The 18,578-nt window shown below is 34.5% G+C and overlaps 1 protein-coding gene across 1 annotated transcript in view; it reads right to left on the bottom strand.

Annotated features, from left to right (window-relative positions):
* LOC110469814 (dynein axonemal heavy chain 5) overlaps nucleotides 1-18,578 on the bottom strand; it is a 125,050-nt gene that overhangs the window by 48,861 nt on the left and 57,611 nt on the right. Inside the window, 15 exon segments of the mRNA XM_085561441.1 lie at nucleotides 286-509; nucleotides 1,131-1,344; nucleotides 2,383-2,505; nucleotides 4,011-4,145; nucleotides 4,872-5,014; nucleotides 5,480-5,503; nucleotides 5,506-5,680; nucleotides 6,093-6,269; nucleotides 10,947-11,188; nucleotides 13,523-13,669; nucleotides 15,262-15,415; nucleotides 16,095-16,202; nucleotides 16,918-17,052; nucleotides 17,722-17,840; nucleotides 17,843-17,918. Of these exon segments, the coding sequence (XP_085417567.1) occupies nucleotides 286-509; nucleotides 1,131-1,344; nucleotides 2,383-2,505; nucleotides 4,011-4,145; nucleotides 4,872-5,014; nucleotides 5,480-5,503; nucleotides 5,506-5,680; nucleotides 6,093-6,269; nucleotides 10,947-11,188; nucleotides 13,523-13,669; nucleotides 15,262-15,415; nucleotides 16,095-16,202; nucleotides 16,918-17,052; nucleotides 17,722-17,840; nucleotides 17,843-17,918 (2,196 nt within the window).

The raw sequence follows: 18,578 nt of genomic DNA, 5'->3' as shown, positions 1-18,578 counted from the left end.
CATTGCTTCTCACTTATTTTCTCACTTCTTTCAAATAAACTAGCATTTGTCAGTAATAGGAAAAGGAGATAGGAGCAAACCGTTATGACAAAATAAATGAGTTTTTTCATTGTTTTGAAACAAACTTGTCATTTCAGTTGGTGCTATAAAAGCTGGACTGGAACACCTTTGCCCCAAAAAAACCACTAAGGTTGCATTTTTTTAAAGCAAATTCAAATGCCAAGATAGACTCTCATCCCCTTTTCTATATTAATTATAATAAGGTCACTGATGTGCTACACTTACCTGCGGTTCATTGATCACTTCCAATGTAGCATTCAGCATTCCTTGCCAAATCCTCGAGAGGTCTCGAAGGTTGAAGACATAATGAAACTTGGCTGGTGTGGTCAACATTTTTAGTTTGGTAATCTGCCACAGTCTGCGTGTCAATGGAACCAATTTGGCTACTGTTTCCTTCACATCATCTGAAAATCCCCGCTCACTACAGTAATGTCCTTCTCCAATTACACCTGTGGAAAGAAAGATTACCAAATCAAAGGTACGTTAGTGCAACACCAAGAGCAATGATTATCTGAAGCTTCTGTTTCTTCTTTTTTCCAATCCCAAGAAACTTTCCAGATTTGTTAAAATGGCTTTCTAGTGTTTATTCAAATTTTGATTCAGCCATTCTTAACACCATTCTGCCACTTACTCAGTGGTTATTTTAGCTTTTAATTAACAGCATATTAAAATGTTCTTTTTCTCACAAAATAGTTTCCACAGGCCTTGAATAATTAATCTCCTGAAATCAGTATGACCCATTCTTTGTGAAAGCCTAGTCTTTAGTCACTTATTCTTAGCAGCAGCAGCACCTGAGCTACTGTCCAGCATTGTCACTAAAACAATACCTTCATGTCATTCTTATTAAATATGAGCATACCAAGAGTTTCAGACACATGACTGAACCTAAAAAATTTACAGACTGATGACATTGCAGGTGGGGAGTGATTACTGAAGGAAAATGTGCTGATAAACAAGTCAGAGGGGAACTAAGCCTCAATTTTAACAATAATGTGTACCAATAGAATGATAAGGGAAAATCAACTATTATTTTAAAAAATGAGATGGATATAAAGCTAATTTCCCTTTACCAAAAATTTTGTCAATGGAAGAATTGGAAGGCAGAGTACAGTTGAACACTGAAAATTGTCTCTTCAGCCTCTGTGGAATATCATTGCAACCTCCCCCAGGGTGGATCATGGCAGCCAAAAACTGAATGTCCATGATGTTGGTAAATTCCCCAGGTTTTTCCAGGTTATACAGTCCTTTCTGTTCCATCAGTTGCCTAACTATCTCATTAGTGACCTGTAAAAAAACAGGTTTTGTATAAGACAATATTATACATACAAGTGAATGAAATGCAAAACATACTTACTATGTTTGAAATACCTAAGAAAGAGTATAACACTATCTTGTTCCCTAAACTTCTGCTTATTTGCTTCAGGATAAAGCTGCACTGCAAATAAGCACATTTGATAAAATCAAAGGATAAAAATCATGGGACTAGAAGGGTACCCCCATTTAGAACTAATCATTCATACAACAATTTGCTCTCATTTGAATGCTGCATGATTTCCATTGCTCTTGGAAATACTTCTGTCTTTTAAAACAAAATTTCCAGTTTTTCTAGTCAAGCCCAAAATAATGCATCTTTGCATCTTTTTTCAATCAAGCCCAAACTAATGTATCATGTTGCAAATGATACAAAATATTTGTATGAAGTTGGATATATAACAATATCAAGCATGGTTTTCAAGTTGAAATAATAGAACTACTTCCATACAAAAGCATGCAAGATCCTTTTCTCTAGCTATAAAGGGATACCCTACATTTCTGTTTGACAAGATGAAAACACCACACAGAGAATACATCCTATAGCTATGTATCTATAGAAATTCTAACATTAGTTTCCAAACCAATGTGCTTCAGAATAACTTTGTCAATATACAAAAAGATTACTTCCATTTTGTCTGAAGCAGAGAAGACATGTCTTACCTCTCAGGTTTCACAGTATTTCAATTATTGCCCACAAGGTCAGTTCACTATCACGATTTGTGTGCCAAAGACTTCTTATTTTTAATTGTGAGTGTTGTTAAAAAACATTATTAAAATTATACAGGCACGTTCTAGGGAGCACTCAAACTTCTTCTTGCTGTCAGCATATTTATTTTCAATTAATTCTTGACAAATTAATGCAGATGGGTTCTTTAAAAAGACTGTTTAAAATTAAAGTACTACATATCAAGTTCACCCTATTCTGAATGACTGAGAAGCCAATTTTACAGTGTAGCATAAAAGCAAAGAAAACCTTTTGTCTTTTTTTTTCTTCTTCCACAAACTAACCTGATCTCCCCATTCATTGATTATGGGCATGTTCACATGATCAATGAAGACTGTCATCATTTTGCCTGCAGGTGGACCATAAGTTGTGCCCATGCACTTATCCACATAACTTTCTATTGTACGCTGTTAAAAAGCAATTAGCAGCATAGTTACAAAGGTCACTTCATTTCATACATGATTCAATCACTTAAACACATTGATGGTTCTGTTACATAGAATTTTACTAAGTGAGGTTTAGACAAGGCATTTGCTGGAGGTAATTGCACTAGTTCAACTAGAATGTCTGAAATCTCAAGGTATACAGCACTAGTCTGGTGTCTACAGTAGGCAACCATGCCTAACACTTTCATAAACCTGAATAGGTTTCAAATTTTTCATTTTATTAATTTATCAGCAAAACTGATGATTGCTAGCAATAAAGATCAAATTGAAGATGTAATTCTGGAACACCTTTCCAGGAGGTATCAATGGACTTCATAAAAGCATATATTTCTAATAAACTCACATATATAAATACACTTGATGAGAAAATTTTGCCTAATGGTAGACCTGCCTCTACTGTTCTTCTTGTCATCTTTCCATTTCTATGTTCTTCTTAAGGTCCAGATTTTATTTACTCTATCCTAAGTGAAAATTCACTTAACCATACATAATTATTCTTCAGTATAAACCTAAATATCTGCATTCTTACACTATGCTTGGGCTCCAGTCTTACACAACTGGCATCAGTTAGACGAAGATTTTAAGAAGCTAGAGTAATTTTAAAGCATGTGTCATAACAGAATATTTTGATCTCGATTGTTAACAGAGAATTGACTTAGTCTTGTACATCTATTTCAGATGTCCTGATCATCACAATCTCACCTATCACAAATTAAATCTACATTTATTTTATAAAAATATGTTACTTTTTGTTTATAGCCCAGTGAATAGAAGAAAAAAAATCTAAAGGAAATTTAGACCAAAACTACTTGTTTGTATACTATATAACATGTTAGTAGTTTCTACTATGCTATACAGGCAAATGATAGCTGATTCATCAAGCTTATACACCGCACTTACAGTGCAGACAGTGCTTTGGCATGGCATACAAGACTGCATTAAAAATATTCCACAAATACATTGCCAGGAGGTTAAAGACACTTGAAATAATTCAAATTAGTTTGGTAGAAATTCTGGACAGGCAGTACAGTTTGGGATTTAAGCATTCATAATTGTATGTAGAGCAGCTCCACTGCATGTGTTACTTTTTTAATGAGTAATTGTAATGACATTAAATTGTAGACAGCACACTTTTAATGACAGATTGTTGTGGGTACCACTTATTTTACCCATGGTGTTTAGTGAAATCTAACAGCTCTTCCCAGTTAGTGAGAACAGACACAATTGACACAAAAACATAAAATGATGAAGACAATAATAGACATGTTATTGTAAAAGTCCAAGAACAGCTCAAAAGCTACTGAAAAAGTTGAAAGGAACTATTTTTTTACAGAAGTCTTAAATCATGCATTAGAACACTTGGGAGCATTTGAACAGGTGCTTTTTTATTGTTTAGAATTACTTGCAGAAGCATCCTCCTGGCAAATCAGACTTTTCTTGTATGAGAAGATTAATCAGTACTATACCTGAAAAATGAATGGGGTCGTTGCAGATGAAAAACTCAAATTCTTAGTTATGTGCCTTTCAGAGTTATATTTTGATGTAAGACCTTTGATTATAACAGTCTTCGCAGTTCCTTGCTCACCAATTAGTAGGACAGCCTAGACAAAGACAACATCGAAATAAGATGAAACAAGAGCTGTGTGTCTTGGCAAAGGCTCAACAGTCCCATTTAGCTTTTAAACAGAAAATAAACTAGAAAAAATATGTAAAGTGAATGCTTCAGAAGAGATATGTAGAAGTAAAATAGTTAATGTTTCATAGATTTTTGCAGGCCTGACAAGTTAAAAATATTTGCTGTTAATGGTCATGTCATCCAGTACAGTCACACTAAAAAGGAAAGGAGTTAATTATTTGAAAAAGGGCTTAATCATCTAGAGACTCAGTATCTGTGAAATTTCAATTGCTTATGTGACACAGTTTTGGTGAAGAATAGGGTTTCATAACCTAAAGCTACATAAATTCTGTAACTGCCCCATGCTGGCAGAGTTCAATCAGCAGAGTCAGATATGAGCCTCCTGACCTATGTGCTTCTCCCTTCATCAGTACATGAAAAAATTTGTTCCATTCTGACCTGATCTCAACATAATTACAATTATTTCCACTACAGAATGAAGGGGTGAGAACAAGACAAAAAAGTCTGGAAGTAGTGACTATTCAAGAGTTCAAGCACATTTGCATGAAAGTAGCTTCTGGAAACACTATCTTATATCTTAAAAAAAAAAATTAAGTCTTTCCTTTTCAATAACATAATATTTCACTGCTAATCAAAACTTTTCTCATGTGTTCTGTTGGCAGTGCTTTGATATGAATTATAAAAAAAGTACCTTGCCCTGTTTTGCTATGGTTCCAATAAGGAAATCCATTCTCACATTGTCAACATTAGGCACAAGAATTGAGTCATACTCTGGGGTACCACTAGTGGGATATGCATACTCTTCAACATGTGTATTCCAGTGCATCCATGTACGTAATAAGAAAGAAATTAATTTCATGTTTTAGAAATACTAGGCATCATCACTTCGTTTATTTTCCATTCAGTTCACTCATCTGTCTATGCTTCTATCTCACGTACAGAAGTCCCTCTCTGTGTATCCAGAATAAAATTCATAGAATCATATAATCATAGAATCCCTCAAGTGTATCTAAGAGGCTTACTTGTCTTTTCTACATAAATTATGACAACAACAAGGATTATGTGTTCACCACAAAGTCCATGCAGCTTTTGTGGTAATATATCCACATTCTGACTTTTCCCTGGAAACAGGGAAAACGCTAAACACAACAACACCAGTAAAGTATAGCCATAAAACTTGCTAAGGGACACAAAAGAAGAAAAGCTATAAAATACTTCTGGATTAATTCTCTATTAAAAAAGCACAATTATAAAATAACTTTTTAATTTTACCCCATATCACCCTGCTGAGTTACTAACCATCAGATGCCGCATAATAGTCATTGTATCTTCACTAGCTTCTGGGATACAAGGAAGATCAAGCTTTACTGTTGTGTGTTTTCGAAGCCAGTATTCCATTTTGCACCTGTCCTCCAGCTCTAGCAATGCTCCTATGCTCCACATGAGAGAGAACATATACAGCCTTTCCAAATATTTTGGAGTCAGTTCCCCACCTTGCTCCTGAAGGATTGAGTTAGGTTTTAATTTTCAACAGCCTGAAAACTCTACTTGATAATCATTAGTAACATGAGGTTAGAAGTCTTCAGTTGCATATAAATTTAGAGACGTCTTCAATGATCAGACAGAATCAATATAAACTGATAACAAATCACCCAAAAGTAAAAAAAGGAGAACTGTCAATGCATGCTCCATGTGCTTAACATAAACCAGTGCTTAACATCAAATCCAAATGTAAAACTGTGAAAGAGATCACATCCCAGCTATTATTTTCTAAAGAAACAGAAGGCATTCCATATTAACCTGCATCTCCTTTGACATTCTAAGTCATTAAAGAATCTCTCTTCATAAAACTTTTTTACTTAAAATTATCTACAATATGTTAAGTATATGGAAAAACATTCACACTACCTACCTTAGGTGGGATAAGGCCTTGCAGCATATTAATGCTCTGCATAATCACAAAGGCTTCCAACATCTCAGTCTCACAATGAAGAGACTGAATGCTGAAGCGGTACAAGTCTGGGAATGATGAAGAATACAGCTGACGTAGAATTTCAGCCTCTTGAAAAGAACATTTTTTCAAAAATCCCTGTTGTAAAGCATAAATTTAGTTCCCAAAGCAAGTCTCAATGAATTAAAGTACAGTAATTCAAAAGGCTCAGGAAGTGTGGAATATTGATTTTTTGGGGGCAGAATGGAAGAAGGGGGAGGAAGGGAGGGAGTTAAGTTTTAATTAAGTTAAGGGTTTAATTAACAGAGGATCAAATTTTACCGAAGTATGCATAATTCCTACTGGATGTTAAATATGAAGAGAATGGAAAAGAAAAAACTGTGTTTAACAGCACAAAAATAATTATTTTCAAATATTTTTTAATCACAACAGTTGTGAAAGGTATCCAAAAACTCTGCAAAGAAACCAAACAATATGTACTGAACACAAATTTGTTTTATTCTACACCTTATTTCTAATGGGGAGGAGGATAACCTGAAAGATCTGGCAGATATACAAAAAAAAATCAAGACATCGGGGGGAGGTCTGCTGATGTGTTTAGCATTCTTTTGTGTATCTCAGTATTTGTAATGATGGATAAACAAAACCTAAATAAACTACCCATTTCTTAAGATCATAGAAGAGGATTCATTCTTTGATGCCTTTAATTCAAAGTAATAACATGATTCTTGGTGTTACCTTGAAGTTTTCTCTCATCTGCAGGGTAGAATACTTCTCATTTACATCCCATAAATTTACTTCCTACATAAAATACAATCACCAGCAAAAACCCCCAAAACTCAAAACAAAATTTTGAATGAATTGAAATCAAATACATTTGCTTTAAACATAGAATGCTTTTCTCTTGTGAAAGTAGTTAAAGCTGGAGTAGGCTTCTCAGTGAGCTCCTGAAGTCTCCATCTCAGAACTCAACAGGACACAGACTTCAGCAAACTCCTCTAGATTGACTTGACTAATGTTGTATTCAATATTATTTCTAGAGGTTCTTTCCAAACTCAACTATATTGTGCTTCTATTATCCGTTCAGCTACATTCATAATATTTTTAAATTATACATTGACTTCCCAAAGTAAATAAATTTTGAGACTGATTATAAATAAGGATATTTATGAAAAACCTTTCTAAAATGGGTAGGTGGAAAACAAAGTGATGAAAATTAAAATGCAGAAGTGTTTAAAATAGATATCCAAAATTCACTGATTGTTCAAAAAATATTAGGGGTTAGTAGAAAAGCTGATAAGATGTGTTTGCTTTAGAGAAGGTTGACGAGTAATGGATCAAATACCTTTGATCTCTTTGCATAAACTGCTTAAGAAGCATATTACATGAAAACAGCAACATGAACTTGAGAACTATTTCACTGAACTTGGAAGTTGCATATGTCATAATAATGTATCCAAGGAGTTAGCTATATTTATTTGTTTGCAAATGGTAAGGATTGAAAATAAAAATATATGCAACAACTTCCTGAGTTATCCATATTTGTCATTAATCATGTTTTAAAGTTCCTCTGAAATATCAATGAGTACTGTTTCATTCATCATCTGAGAATCAGCAAGGTTAACATCTACCCTGACCTGTTGGAATATGAAGTGTATTGTATTAAAAAATAGATTTCAAGGGAGGTATACTGAAAAAGCCATCAAGACATTTTATCTATGATGCAAGACCAAACCAAAAACCCAAAGAAATGCTATTGGAACAAATTATAAATAACAATAGCCCTCAATTTTATAGCAAATTTTATAAGGAGGAAAGGAAGGGCAGTTGGAAAGGTTACTTCATGGTGAATTGAACATAATTTTGCTTATGTAATCCAAAAGTTGAAAAAAAAAAGTTTCTTTAGTCTGTTTCTACCACTGAAATATACTAAAACCATAAGGTTATGGATTAAGGAAAACTAGTTTCATACAACTCTTCAACACAACTAAATTTAGCCTGCATCTCATTTGTGAGGAGGTAAACCATGAGTGACAATGCAAATTAAAATGCTTTTCTTTCTGCTGTTTTTGCAGCTGAATCTTTAGCACAATCTTTAACATCCAAGGAGTGGTTGTCTGCAAACAATGCAAGGAGGCAGAGCTGGGAGAACCTAAGATCAGTAGGCCCTATACAGAGTTGAAAGCACAGAAAGGAATAACACAAGTGAAATCTCAGGGGAGCCACTGTCCTAGATTCAAAATTTACACTTTCCCGAGTATCCATATTAATTTAAAAAATTAAAAAAAAATAAAAATAAAACTTGGCAGTAACATACTTGTATTTACTGCATGTATTTGCGTTGGTAAAACTGAAGTTTTGCCAGCCAATTTTTTAGGAAACTTGTTAAACACTTTTTCCATAATAGGACTACAAATATTTTGGGCATGGCAAAGAAACTCATCAAATGAATTAGTGATGATTCTCAAGTGTTGCAGAGACCTGTGACTGAATAAAAATTTCCATGTGATTTAATATCATTCTAAATGGAAAAAGTTTCAGATACTACTAGAAAAATATAGTATCAGCCCTCTGCAGCAACCCTCAGTTCCTCTCAAGCAGCAAACCTCCAAGTGTGCAACGAGTCAACAAGACACAGGTGTTTCCAAGACAGGAAGGAATACCTGACAACAATCCCATTTCTTTTCCTCCTAATGGGTTAAGGCTAAGCAGGATTCTGGTGCCTTGCCTAATGGGTCTTGCTGCTCCTCACCTATTTTCCAGGCATTGTACCTGACTGGCCATTTCAGATCCACAGGTGGCAACGAAATCTTGTGACCGTTGCTAGAAATTACAAGTTTACAGTCTTCCTCACCTTGGTAATTTATGCTCACCAAAACGCATCCCCTGGCTTCACTTTTCCCAGAGGAGCTCCACTGCCTCCAGTCCCAGAGAGAGGCACCAGGCACTGCCTAGCACTTGGGGCTTGGACTACAGCATACTGTCTCAATTTCTTTCTGGGCTGAAACCTCTATTTTGCTAAGGACAGTGGTTCTAAGCAGTGCCACAAGCCAATTTTCCTCTGTTGCCAGACAAATCAGGGATTTAGGGGCAAGGAATCTGCTTATAAACAGCAAGCTATATAAAACTTACAAGCATGAGAATCTTTGCAGGTTAAAGAAATAAGAAGTCTGATAATAACAGAGTAATCACTACAAAAGGCTGACGCCTGAAAGTTAATGTCAGGTCAGCTGTATTTTCATAGGATTAGGTAAACATTAACTAGGTGAGGATTTGTTGCATTTTCCACTGGTATCCTATTTTATTTAGAAAACTAAATGACTGAATGAGACTGTAAGACATTAATCTCTAAAAAAACTTGTTCATGTGATACATTCTAGAAAGGAGGACAGTAAAATTTAGTCTGTTAGCTCATAGTAACTATAGATTTTTATCCTTTTGAGCCTGAAAAACAGGGAAGCAAACACACTACAAACTCCTGGATGGTGTTCCAATTTCATAAACAGGAAATAATTCCCATCTTTAAATTAAAGTTTAAATCCCATATAAAGGAATTTAATTTGGAATTATAGTGAAATATACTTGGGCTTCAGGGTAAGGTAATTAAGTAATTATCTGTATGATCACAGCAATAACTATATTAACCATGCAGGAGAAAGTTTTCATTATTGCTATTCAGGAGACAGACCACATTCATCAAAGCAAAATAATGTTAACCAAAGATTCTCAACAATATGGCCTAGACAAGAAGAAATGCAGAGAAAAAAAAAATTAAAGTATTAAAAAGTATTAATTCTGAGTAGTGTACTTCATTGATAAATTTCTAAGGAAATATAGGGCTTAATCAACTGAGAAACCAACTTTTTTTAACTGCTACTGTCTCTATTGCTGTCTTAGAAGAAAAGAAAACTGGAAGAAAATGATGAAAGCTTTGTTGAAATATATTACTATGGAACATTGGTAGATTCTTGGGAACTCTCATGTTGCATCTTTACCAAGATTTTTACTACATGAAAAAAAAAGCACTGTGCTCAAGTCTCAGAATTTGTCATTCACTATATTGTTACAAGCATTCTGTCAAAATTAGGATTTATTTTTACTGGGTTTTGGAAGATGAAAGATGACATATAAAAGGAAAAAAAGTACTTTATAAATGACTTTGATATATTTCAATATGTTATATGGTGGTTTTTGACTCCAAAACACGCCTGAAACATGTTCTGTTTTTCTGAATTATTCACTCCATGCCAGAGATACAGTTACTACTGCCTGGTTCTTCAGATACTTTGCTTCTAGGCATGTTAACAGATAACCAAGTAACAACATCTATTTAAAAATTACATGTTTTGATGCTGCATTGACTTTATTTCTAGATCTACATCCCAACTGCAATACATTTTAAGAAACATCAAGAGAATGTCTATTTTCTTGAGGATTTCAAGTTCCCTGAATCAGCTTTACTCTTTTTTTCTCCTTGATCTGAAGCTGTACTATGGGCTACCAAGCAGTTAGTGTTTCAAAAACTGAGTTGTCCTTCAGTTGCATAAAACACTTTTAATTACAAATTTGTCCCAAAGTAAAATTGCCATATTCTTAAAAGTGTAATATATTAACTACGTTCCTTTAAAAATTATTCACTCTTGTATAAACTACCAGGAACATTGCTATTTTAAGTACTGACCTAGAAGTTCATAAAGAGAAAAAGGGATTTCATAGCAAAAGGCACAAAAATAGGTCCTACAGTAATAAGAGTGAAGTGTTGAAGAAATAACCAGTAAAACTTTCAATGCATTTCCAGACACTTAGCTGTTCTACCTCAAGGATAGGACTCCAGGTGAGAACTTATGAGCTCATGAACACCATCCCATTTCTTGAAACTGTTGCTGGAGAAGCATTATCAATATTATGAGGCTCAAAGACTATTTTGCAATTTGGTGCCATAGGTATCCGATCACTGTTTGCTAGTGTTAGAGTCCTGTTGTCATCCAGGACAGAATTAAGGTTCTCAATCCAAATAGCATCAACTGGACCATCAAGAACTATCCAGATATGGTGACCTATAATGCAACATAACAGACAAAAAGACCTATAGATGAAGTGTTAGTTTCTTTCAAGGACCAGATTTCTTACTTCTGAAAACAAATTTTTAGCTAATTCTGAATTCATGCACACAGCTACCATCTCAGCTTTTAATACAACTACCATTTCCACCACTCAGTTTCAGTTGGGTACTTCATTTTGTCACCTATTCATAATAATTATCCATTCTTCAGTATATAAATTGCCATTAGCATAAGTCACCAGTTTTTAATACTCTGAAAATGTTTTATGGATTCAGTTTTCAAGACAGTAATAAATTAGGTTTATTTCAAGTTACATGAAACAACATAAAGAAGATAACGACTACAGATATATTTGAACACCATTCATTTGTTTTCAATGAGTTTTATAAATGTAGAGAAGTTAAATGAAAGGAAAACTTGAAAAATCACTCTTTCAAAGAGCATGCACACTGTCGTAAGTAAAAGATGCCCATTAGGGGATGATTCTTGTCATTTGTTCTGTCCCTAAACTTGACCCATCTTCCTTTTAAGTTTTTCCATTGCTTTCCATTTACTAATAGAAACGTATTTTAAAGCCTGCCTCTGTTTCCTAGGAGAGTCTCGGTCTGTTTTGCTTGCCTTGCTTGGGTACAGAACAACAGACCCTGGCTGGAAAGAGATCCCACCTTGTCTCCTGGCTGCCCACCCCTTAGGGAGCAGATTGCCCCACTGTGCATTGCTAGACATCTCTTTAGCCAGAGAGTGTCTTTCTGCCTTCAGAGTCAGTGTTTATTATGAAGGCCTAGGTGGCTTGGAGCTTTGCTAGCATTGTACCAAGGAGATATGGAACAGATGATAAACTTTTTATATGAGGGTTTTTATAGCTACAGTTCAGGCATCTCAAGCATGAGATAGTCTGGAGTCTGACTCATAAAGAGATATTACAGAACTCTTACAGAATAAATCTGAGGAAGTTATATGAGTGTGCTAATATATATTTCATCTTGAAGGAAAAGATAAAAAAATCAATAGTTACATGTTACATTCTCAAGGGTGTTATATTTCTAGATTTGAAACACACCTACCAAAATTAAATTGAAAGGCATTTTCTATTTTAAAAGTATCTAGTTCTGAAGACTAAGAATTTTTGTATGAAATTAGTGCAACTAGTGTTAGGATTTTCTTTTATTTTTTTCTTCTGAGGCATAATTATAAGATTGCATACTAATTTTCAGACAAAAAAAGGAAGAAACCATCTAGAATCAACCTATCAAGGTCACTCATTTAGTTAAAATAGCAGTCTAAGAATATATGTCAGCATAATTTTAGGCAGATATTGGCTGCCTAAACAGAATTATATAGTGCCATTTGAGATGGATTATGTATGACACAACTGATAAGATTTATTTCCTTTTAATATGGCATCTGGAGAACAGGTAGAAATCCTGACAGCATCAAAATATTTATGCAACCACTACTGGGGCAACTGACTTTTATCTTCCACTTTCCTTCCACATGAGGGCCTAATATACAAAAGAGAGAATTCAGTAAATGCAGTGAAGTAGTATTTCTTACACTACACTGTTTGAACACAAAGAATTTAGAATAGAGACTGTAAAAGGGAGAGAAGTTCTTCCAGCAATTTTCCAATGCTTCCATGTAAGAAAAAAAAAATATGTTATTGTGCTTTATAAAGTTTTCCCAAAGCCTTTTCTTTTCTCAGGCTTTTTCTTGTTTTATTTTGAATGGAAGCCTTTTTCATTATACATGTATTCAGTCTGGCTGACCTGGAGTTCCTTTCCCCATAGCAGCCCTAAATAGTGTTGTGCTCTGCATTGGTGGCTGGAAAGGTGTTGATAGCACACCAGAGTTTTGGGTACTGATGAGCATCACTGGCACAGCAACAGCTCCCTCTCAATATTCCCCACATCAAGGGGTTGGGGGTGAGCAAGATCTTGGGAGGGAACACAACCAGGTCAGCTGACCCAAAATATCCAAAAGGATGTTTCATGCCATATGACATCTATTCAGATATAAAAGCTAAGGAAAGGAGGAGAGTGGAGCTTCTGTTGTTTACAATGTTTGCATTCTGGAGCAAACTCTATGTATGCTGAAGCTCGACTTCCTGGGAAGTGGCTGAACTTTGCTTGCTGATAGGAAGTTGAGAACAATTGGTTTTTTTCTCTTTGCTTGTGCTTATGCAAATTTTTTGCTTTTCCTTTAGTAAACTGCCTTATCTCAATCTATGAGTTGTTTTCCATTTATCTTCTCTACCCTGCCCATCTGGGCAAAGGAGTTGTAGTGCAACTTCATGGGCACCTGGAGACCAGTCAAGGTCAACCACAATACCTTTCTTTGCTCTTAAAGTTTTTCTCCAACGCGCTGAAAATATTCCATCTGTCCAAACATTTGTTGCCACATCAAGGTGTCCAAACATTTGGAGAGCAGTTATAGCTTTAGGATTCATTCTCATTTCACAATGTAGCTGTCCACAATCTATGAAGCCAGACCATCAGTTAGTTTTTACATTTCTTTTCAGCAGTAAAAGAACTTAGACAAACTTAAACTCATTACACCCAAATGTATGTTTCAATATGCATTCATGATTATAAGAACTTGTGTATTTACTTGAAAAACTTCTCTTGCTATACAAAATTCATTAACAGGAAAAAAAAAAGTAAAATGAAGTTCTGAAACTTTTGAATATTCAATTCACATTTCATAGCTTTATGGGGAAAAGAAAAGCAGCAAGATGAAATTTATTCAAGGTTTAGTTTAATATTTTGAAGGCTTATCAAACAGTAGAACTTTAAAACATTTGGTTTGGATGCACATTTTTAAAACCCAATGAATAATACCAGACAGATGATTGATTATTTTATCCTTCTGTGCACTTGCCCACATCTTAGAACAGGCAAAATATACAATATTGGCATATCCTTGTGAATTCTCTTAGACAGACAAATTCTATCTAGGCATACCATGACCATATAACCTTTATTTTTTATCTCATTAGCAACAGCTTAAAAATTACTATGTTGGACATCTTTTAAAAAACCCAATATTCAAATGTAACCAGGAGCCAATAATAAGATATTGAAAGAAAGAGCTGAAAAAAAACTTATTTTAAAATAACTTTGTTATCATCAGATTTCACTAAAATGTAAGATGGAAGCCTGACAGATCAGTTTAACATTCCATGAGGTTGTGTGAGAAGATCAGCCTTGAAAAAAGTAGTGAGATGACTTTATCTTGGTAGTAGTTCACATCTCAATGCTAGAAAAAAAATATGGGAAAACTGTTCAATGCAACTTTGTTCTTTCTGCTTTTTTTCCTAAATGGAACAGTCATTTCCACTGCAATGTAAAGTTTACAGTGTTTCTTAAGCACAGCTCATTACTGCATGTATGAGACTATTTTTGAACTATTTTTTACAGAAATTATTTACTTCTGGAAAATCATATAAGCAACTTGTGAAATGGGGTAACACAAGCTTACCTCAAAAGAGATGTTTTTCTCCCCAAGCTATGGCCTTTAATTTTAATAAGATCAAGCAGATATTCTTCAACTAATATTTTTGTTTAGAAATGCAGATGACAAAAAAAAAAAAAAACATATAGAGTCTTCAAGCCCCCAGCAAGGACACAAAGTTAATAACTTTGAAGACTTTTTCACTGTCTAAACCAGGAATTTATGGTTATAAAACCAGTTATTTTACATTGCAAAGCCCCTGTCTTATGCATTGTGTGATTAGCAAAAGGTTCCAGCATTACTTTAGCAAAACCCAGGAGATTATTTAATCACTTGTCTGTGCTGCCTACCTAGACTGTATTCCTCTTTCTTAATCCATCTAGAATAAGAATTTCTTATAAAAGTATGATAATATGTAAAGAAGGATATGAAACATACAGTTTTGAACATCAGACATTTTTAAGCTACTGGAATAATTAGTATCTGAACATACAAACTCATTCTTACAGTAATATATTCTCAGAGTGAAGCAACTGTTTTCTGAGAACAAACAATGGGGCTTAAAGTTTACAGTGTAACAGTTCAGTAACAGTTTACAATATAAAGTACTAACATACCTGTCATTGCTTTCATTAAGGTGTGGATGCAGGTAGTTTCTCCTGCACCACTAGGTCCTCGTGTCATCAATCAATGCCTTACTTTCTGGGTTTCAAAAAGCTGGATAACTTTCAGTTTCCAAGGAGGATGACAAACAAGGCCAGATTCCTTCACCTAAGAGACAGTGACATGAAACCAAATTACCATTATTTTAGAGCACAAAATGTATTTTGATGCCTTTAGATATAGATAGATAAATAGAGATAGATATAGATATGTCATCAACAGATTACTATACTCTTTGTAAAGGCTTTTTGTATATTAAAAAAAAAACTGTTGGAAAAAGGAGATATATTTGGCATTCAAATACACATTCAGAAAAATAAAGTAAATCAGCCTCTATATACATATAATCCATGTACTTATAATCTATCTGTTAGATATATCTATAATGTATCTATAATATATATACACATTGTATTCTTAAGATGGCCCTACTGAATGGGAAATTAAACAAAAGAGATGTAATTTTAAGTAAAACTTTTCTCAAATTAATATTCTAATTGCCAGGACTTTAGATAAATATTAAATCCTGGGTCACATAACGTAAGGTCATATACATGCATTTTTCAAATTCAGTAACTATGACTCAAGAAAACCACAGGACACTATAATCCCAATTCATTGACCTCCTGAAGAATAAGCTTAGTAATACTATGCCAGTGGTAAAGATTTATGGAAAAGCTTAAATAGTAAAATAGAATATTGCCAGCCAGACTTCACAAGAAGTATTTTCTTAGATGTCACCTCATGACAGTTATACCAGAGCACCATAAATCATGAGAAATATCACCTGTTTATCAATGGCTACTTCAAGTTCAGGATAGCCTGCTTTATCAAGCTGGATATCTGGAAACAGATCTTCAATTAAACTCAGAAATAAGGGTTTGTCTTCATCAATCTAGAGAAAATCAGGTAAAACAAAAATCCACACAGATTAAAACCTATTCTGTTTATTTTATCAACTTTAGAAAGAACAATCCCTAAGTGCTGAAGACCTAAAGAAATTCTTGAGAACATAAGGAACCACCTATAATAATCCTCTAGGTGCTAAACATTAGAAGGACACAGCAGAAAGACATGATACTATTTGTCAAAATAAACCACTAACATGAAGACTGAATTTCTTATAGTAGATTTTAGCAATAGCATTTAGAAAATTGTCTATTTTATTTGGTGTAAAAAAAAAGATGATGTATCACAGAAACAGAAGAGGGTTGTTAGCTATTTAGACAGGTGAAATGGTACTCATTACTACAAATAACAGATTCTTTAAAGAATTACTAAATACTTAAGCACAAAGTTTCTAAAGAAGTTTCTTCATAGATGTCTATTTTGTTGCTGTCTTCTAAAGGTAGCAGGGAAAATATGCAAAAAATAATTCTGAACAGTTCAAGGTTAAACCCAGGTAGAAACTTAAGCAACAGAAAGCTCACTCCCTCCTCACTACCACACAGGGTACTATGAGAAATTCATCTCCATCCCAGCCAAAATGTTCCACTCAGAGAATGAAACATTTCCAAGCTAGATTCAGTGTAAAGGTCACATACAATCTTCTAGTGATCACATAGCTCCAAAGTGCAGTTTAAATTATTTATCAGGTCCTCAGAACTTACCAGTTTAGACAGGTTCATATCTCTCAGAACATGCATGACAATGGTAGATTCAGTATCTGTGGGATTTGCTCTTTTTGCTGCTCCCAGTGTACGCAGCACAGACAATATATTCTGCAAGCCAAAATCATAATGCACCTAGAAGATATGTGAAGTTTGGGAAGATTTCCCCCAAGTTAATAGGGATGAAACAGTTCTTATTTATATTTAAGACATGGATGGATATGTAGGAGAAGTGGTACATGTGTTTCAACTGCCTCCAAACATCCGTTAACTATTTTTTGGTTGTATGACTACGGGCTACTTCACTGTCCAAATCTGCTACCATCTATTAAAACTAAGGTGTGACAGAAAAAAAAAAATTAATCATAAGTCATTGAATCAAGACAGGGTTCCCAAGGACTATTGAGAAATACTTTATCAGAATTATTTTGAATTCTCTGTGGCCCTTGGAAGCTGAGAAATACCTGTACAAGCACAGGCAGCACAAACCAAATGCCTCTTAAACCACTCTGTAAGACCAACAAAGGCTACAATAAAGCCTTTATTTGTCTCAGCCACCGCTATTCATTAAAACTAAATCTTGATAATAAGCAGTGTTCTGCATGAAAGCCCCATCCTTTCACCAACAACCTGCAGCAGGAGTTAATCCTCCAGGATAGCAGAGGGCTGCATTACTAAAGGGCAAGTGTCTCTTAGTTTACTTAGTGAACATGAACCTTTCCTTATTCTTCACATAAATATTTTGTGACTTCACAGATAGTTTTTCCCTAAAATAATCAGGTTGCATCATATGAATATAATCACCTGCTTGGACAGCTGTTCTTCACACAGCTTGTACAGTGTAAAGAATTTCCTTGCCAACATAACATTAGCAATGAAACCACAACTAGCCAATTTAACTTATGATCTGACTATCATAGCCACTGAACCATCATAGCCACTGAACGGAAATTGGTCTTCAATTTTTCAGGAAGTTCTTGCCACCCAGCATATCCTGGATTCTGGAAAGTAAAAACAGGTGTTGAAGTTGAGTGTACCTTGCACAAACAGAAGAATCAGCAAAGGAATATGCCATCTTGGTAGGTAAAAATAATTTGTTGGCTTTAAGTCACATGTCAAAATTAATTCCCATGCAAACTTACCACCATATCTCTACAGAATTTTTGCCTCTATTATAACAATGAGATATGAAAAATGTCCCACCTAAGCATTTCTAATCTGAATTTTTTTAGGTCCTATTTCTACTAGCTACTCCTACCTATATCTCTATAGCAATTTTTCTGTAATTGTAGCATAAGTCATACTTTGGGAGCCAGAATTTGCCATATAGAAGCAATCTGAAATTGAGATAACTTGTATTTATGGTGCTGCCTGCATTTGTTAGTTGCATGTGCTTGACATTATTGAAACAAGATCCTGTAAACTGTGTTTGTGGCAATGCTCAATGTTCTCAAACTATCAGTGAATCAATTCTAAGAACTGAATGACATATGAGTTAGCAAGTACCATGTTAGACCTGATTATTGTACAATCATCACTGTCATTTGGATATATTCCAATATTTTTATATGTTGTTGTATTGTTGATTCCAGAACTGCAGAGTACTTAAGATGAGGCCACCTAGGCTAAGTACCATGGAACAACCATTTTCTCTATCTAGT

Source organism: Lonchura striata, chromosome 2 (assembly GCF_050655825.1).
Source record: "Lonchura striata isolate lonStrDom1 chromosome 2, ASM5065582v1, whole genome shotgun sequence".
Classification (NCBI taxonomy): domain Eukaryota; kingdom Metazoa; phylum Chordata; class Aves; order Passeriformes; family Estrildidae; genus Lonchura; species Lonchura striata.
This window is presented reverse-complemented; position numbering and strand designations above follow the sequence as displayed.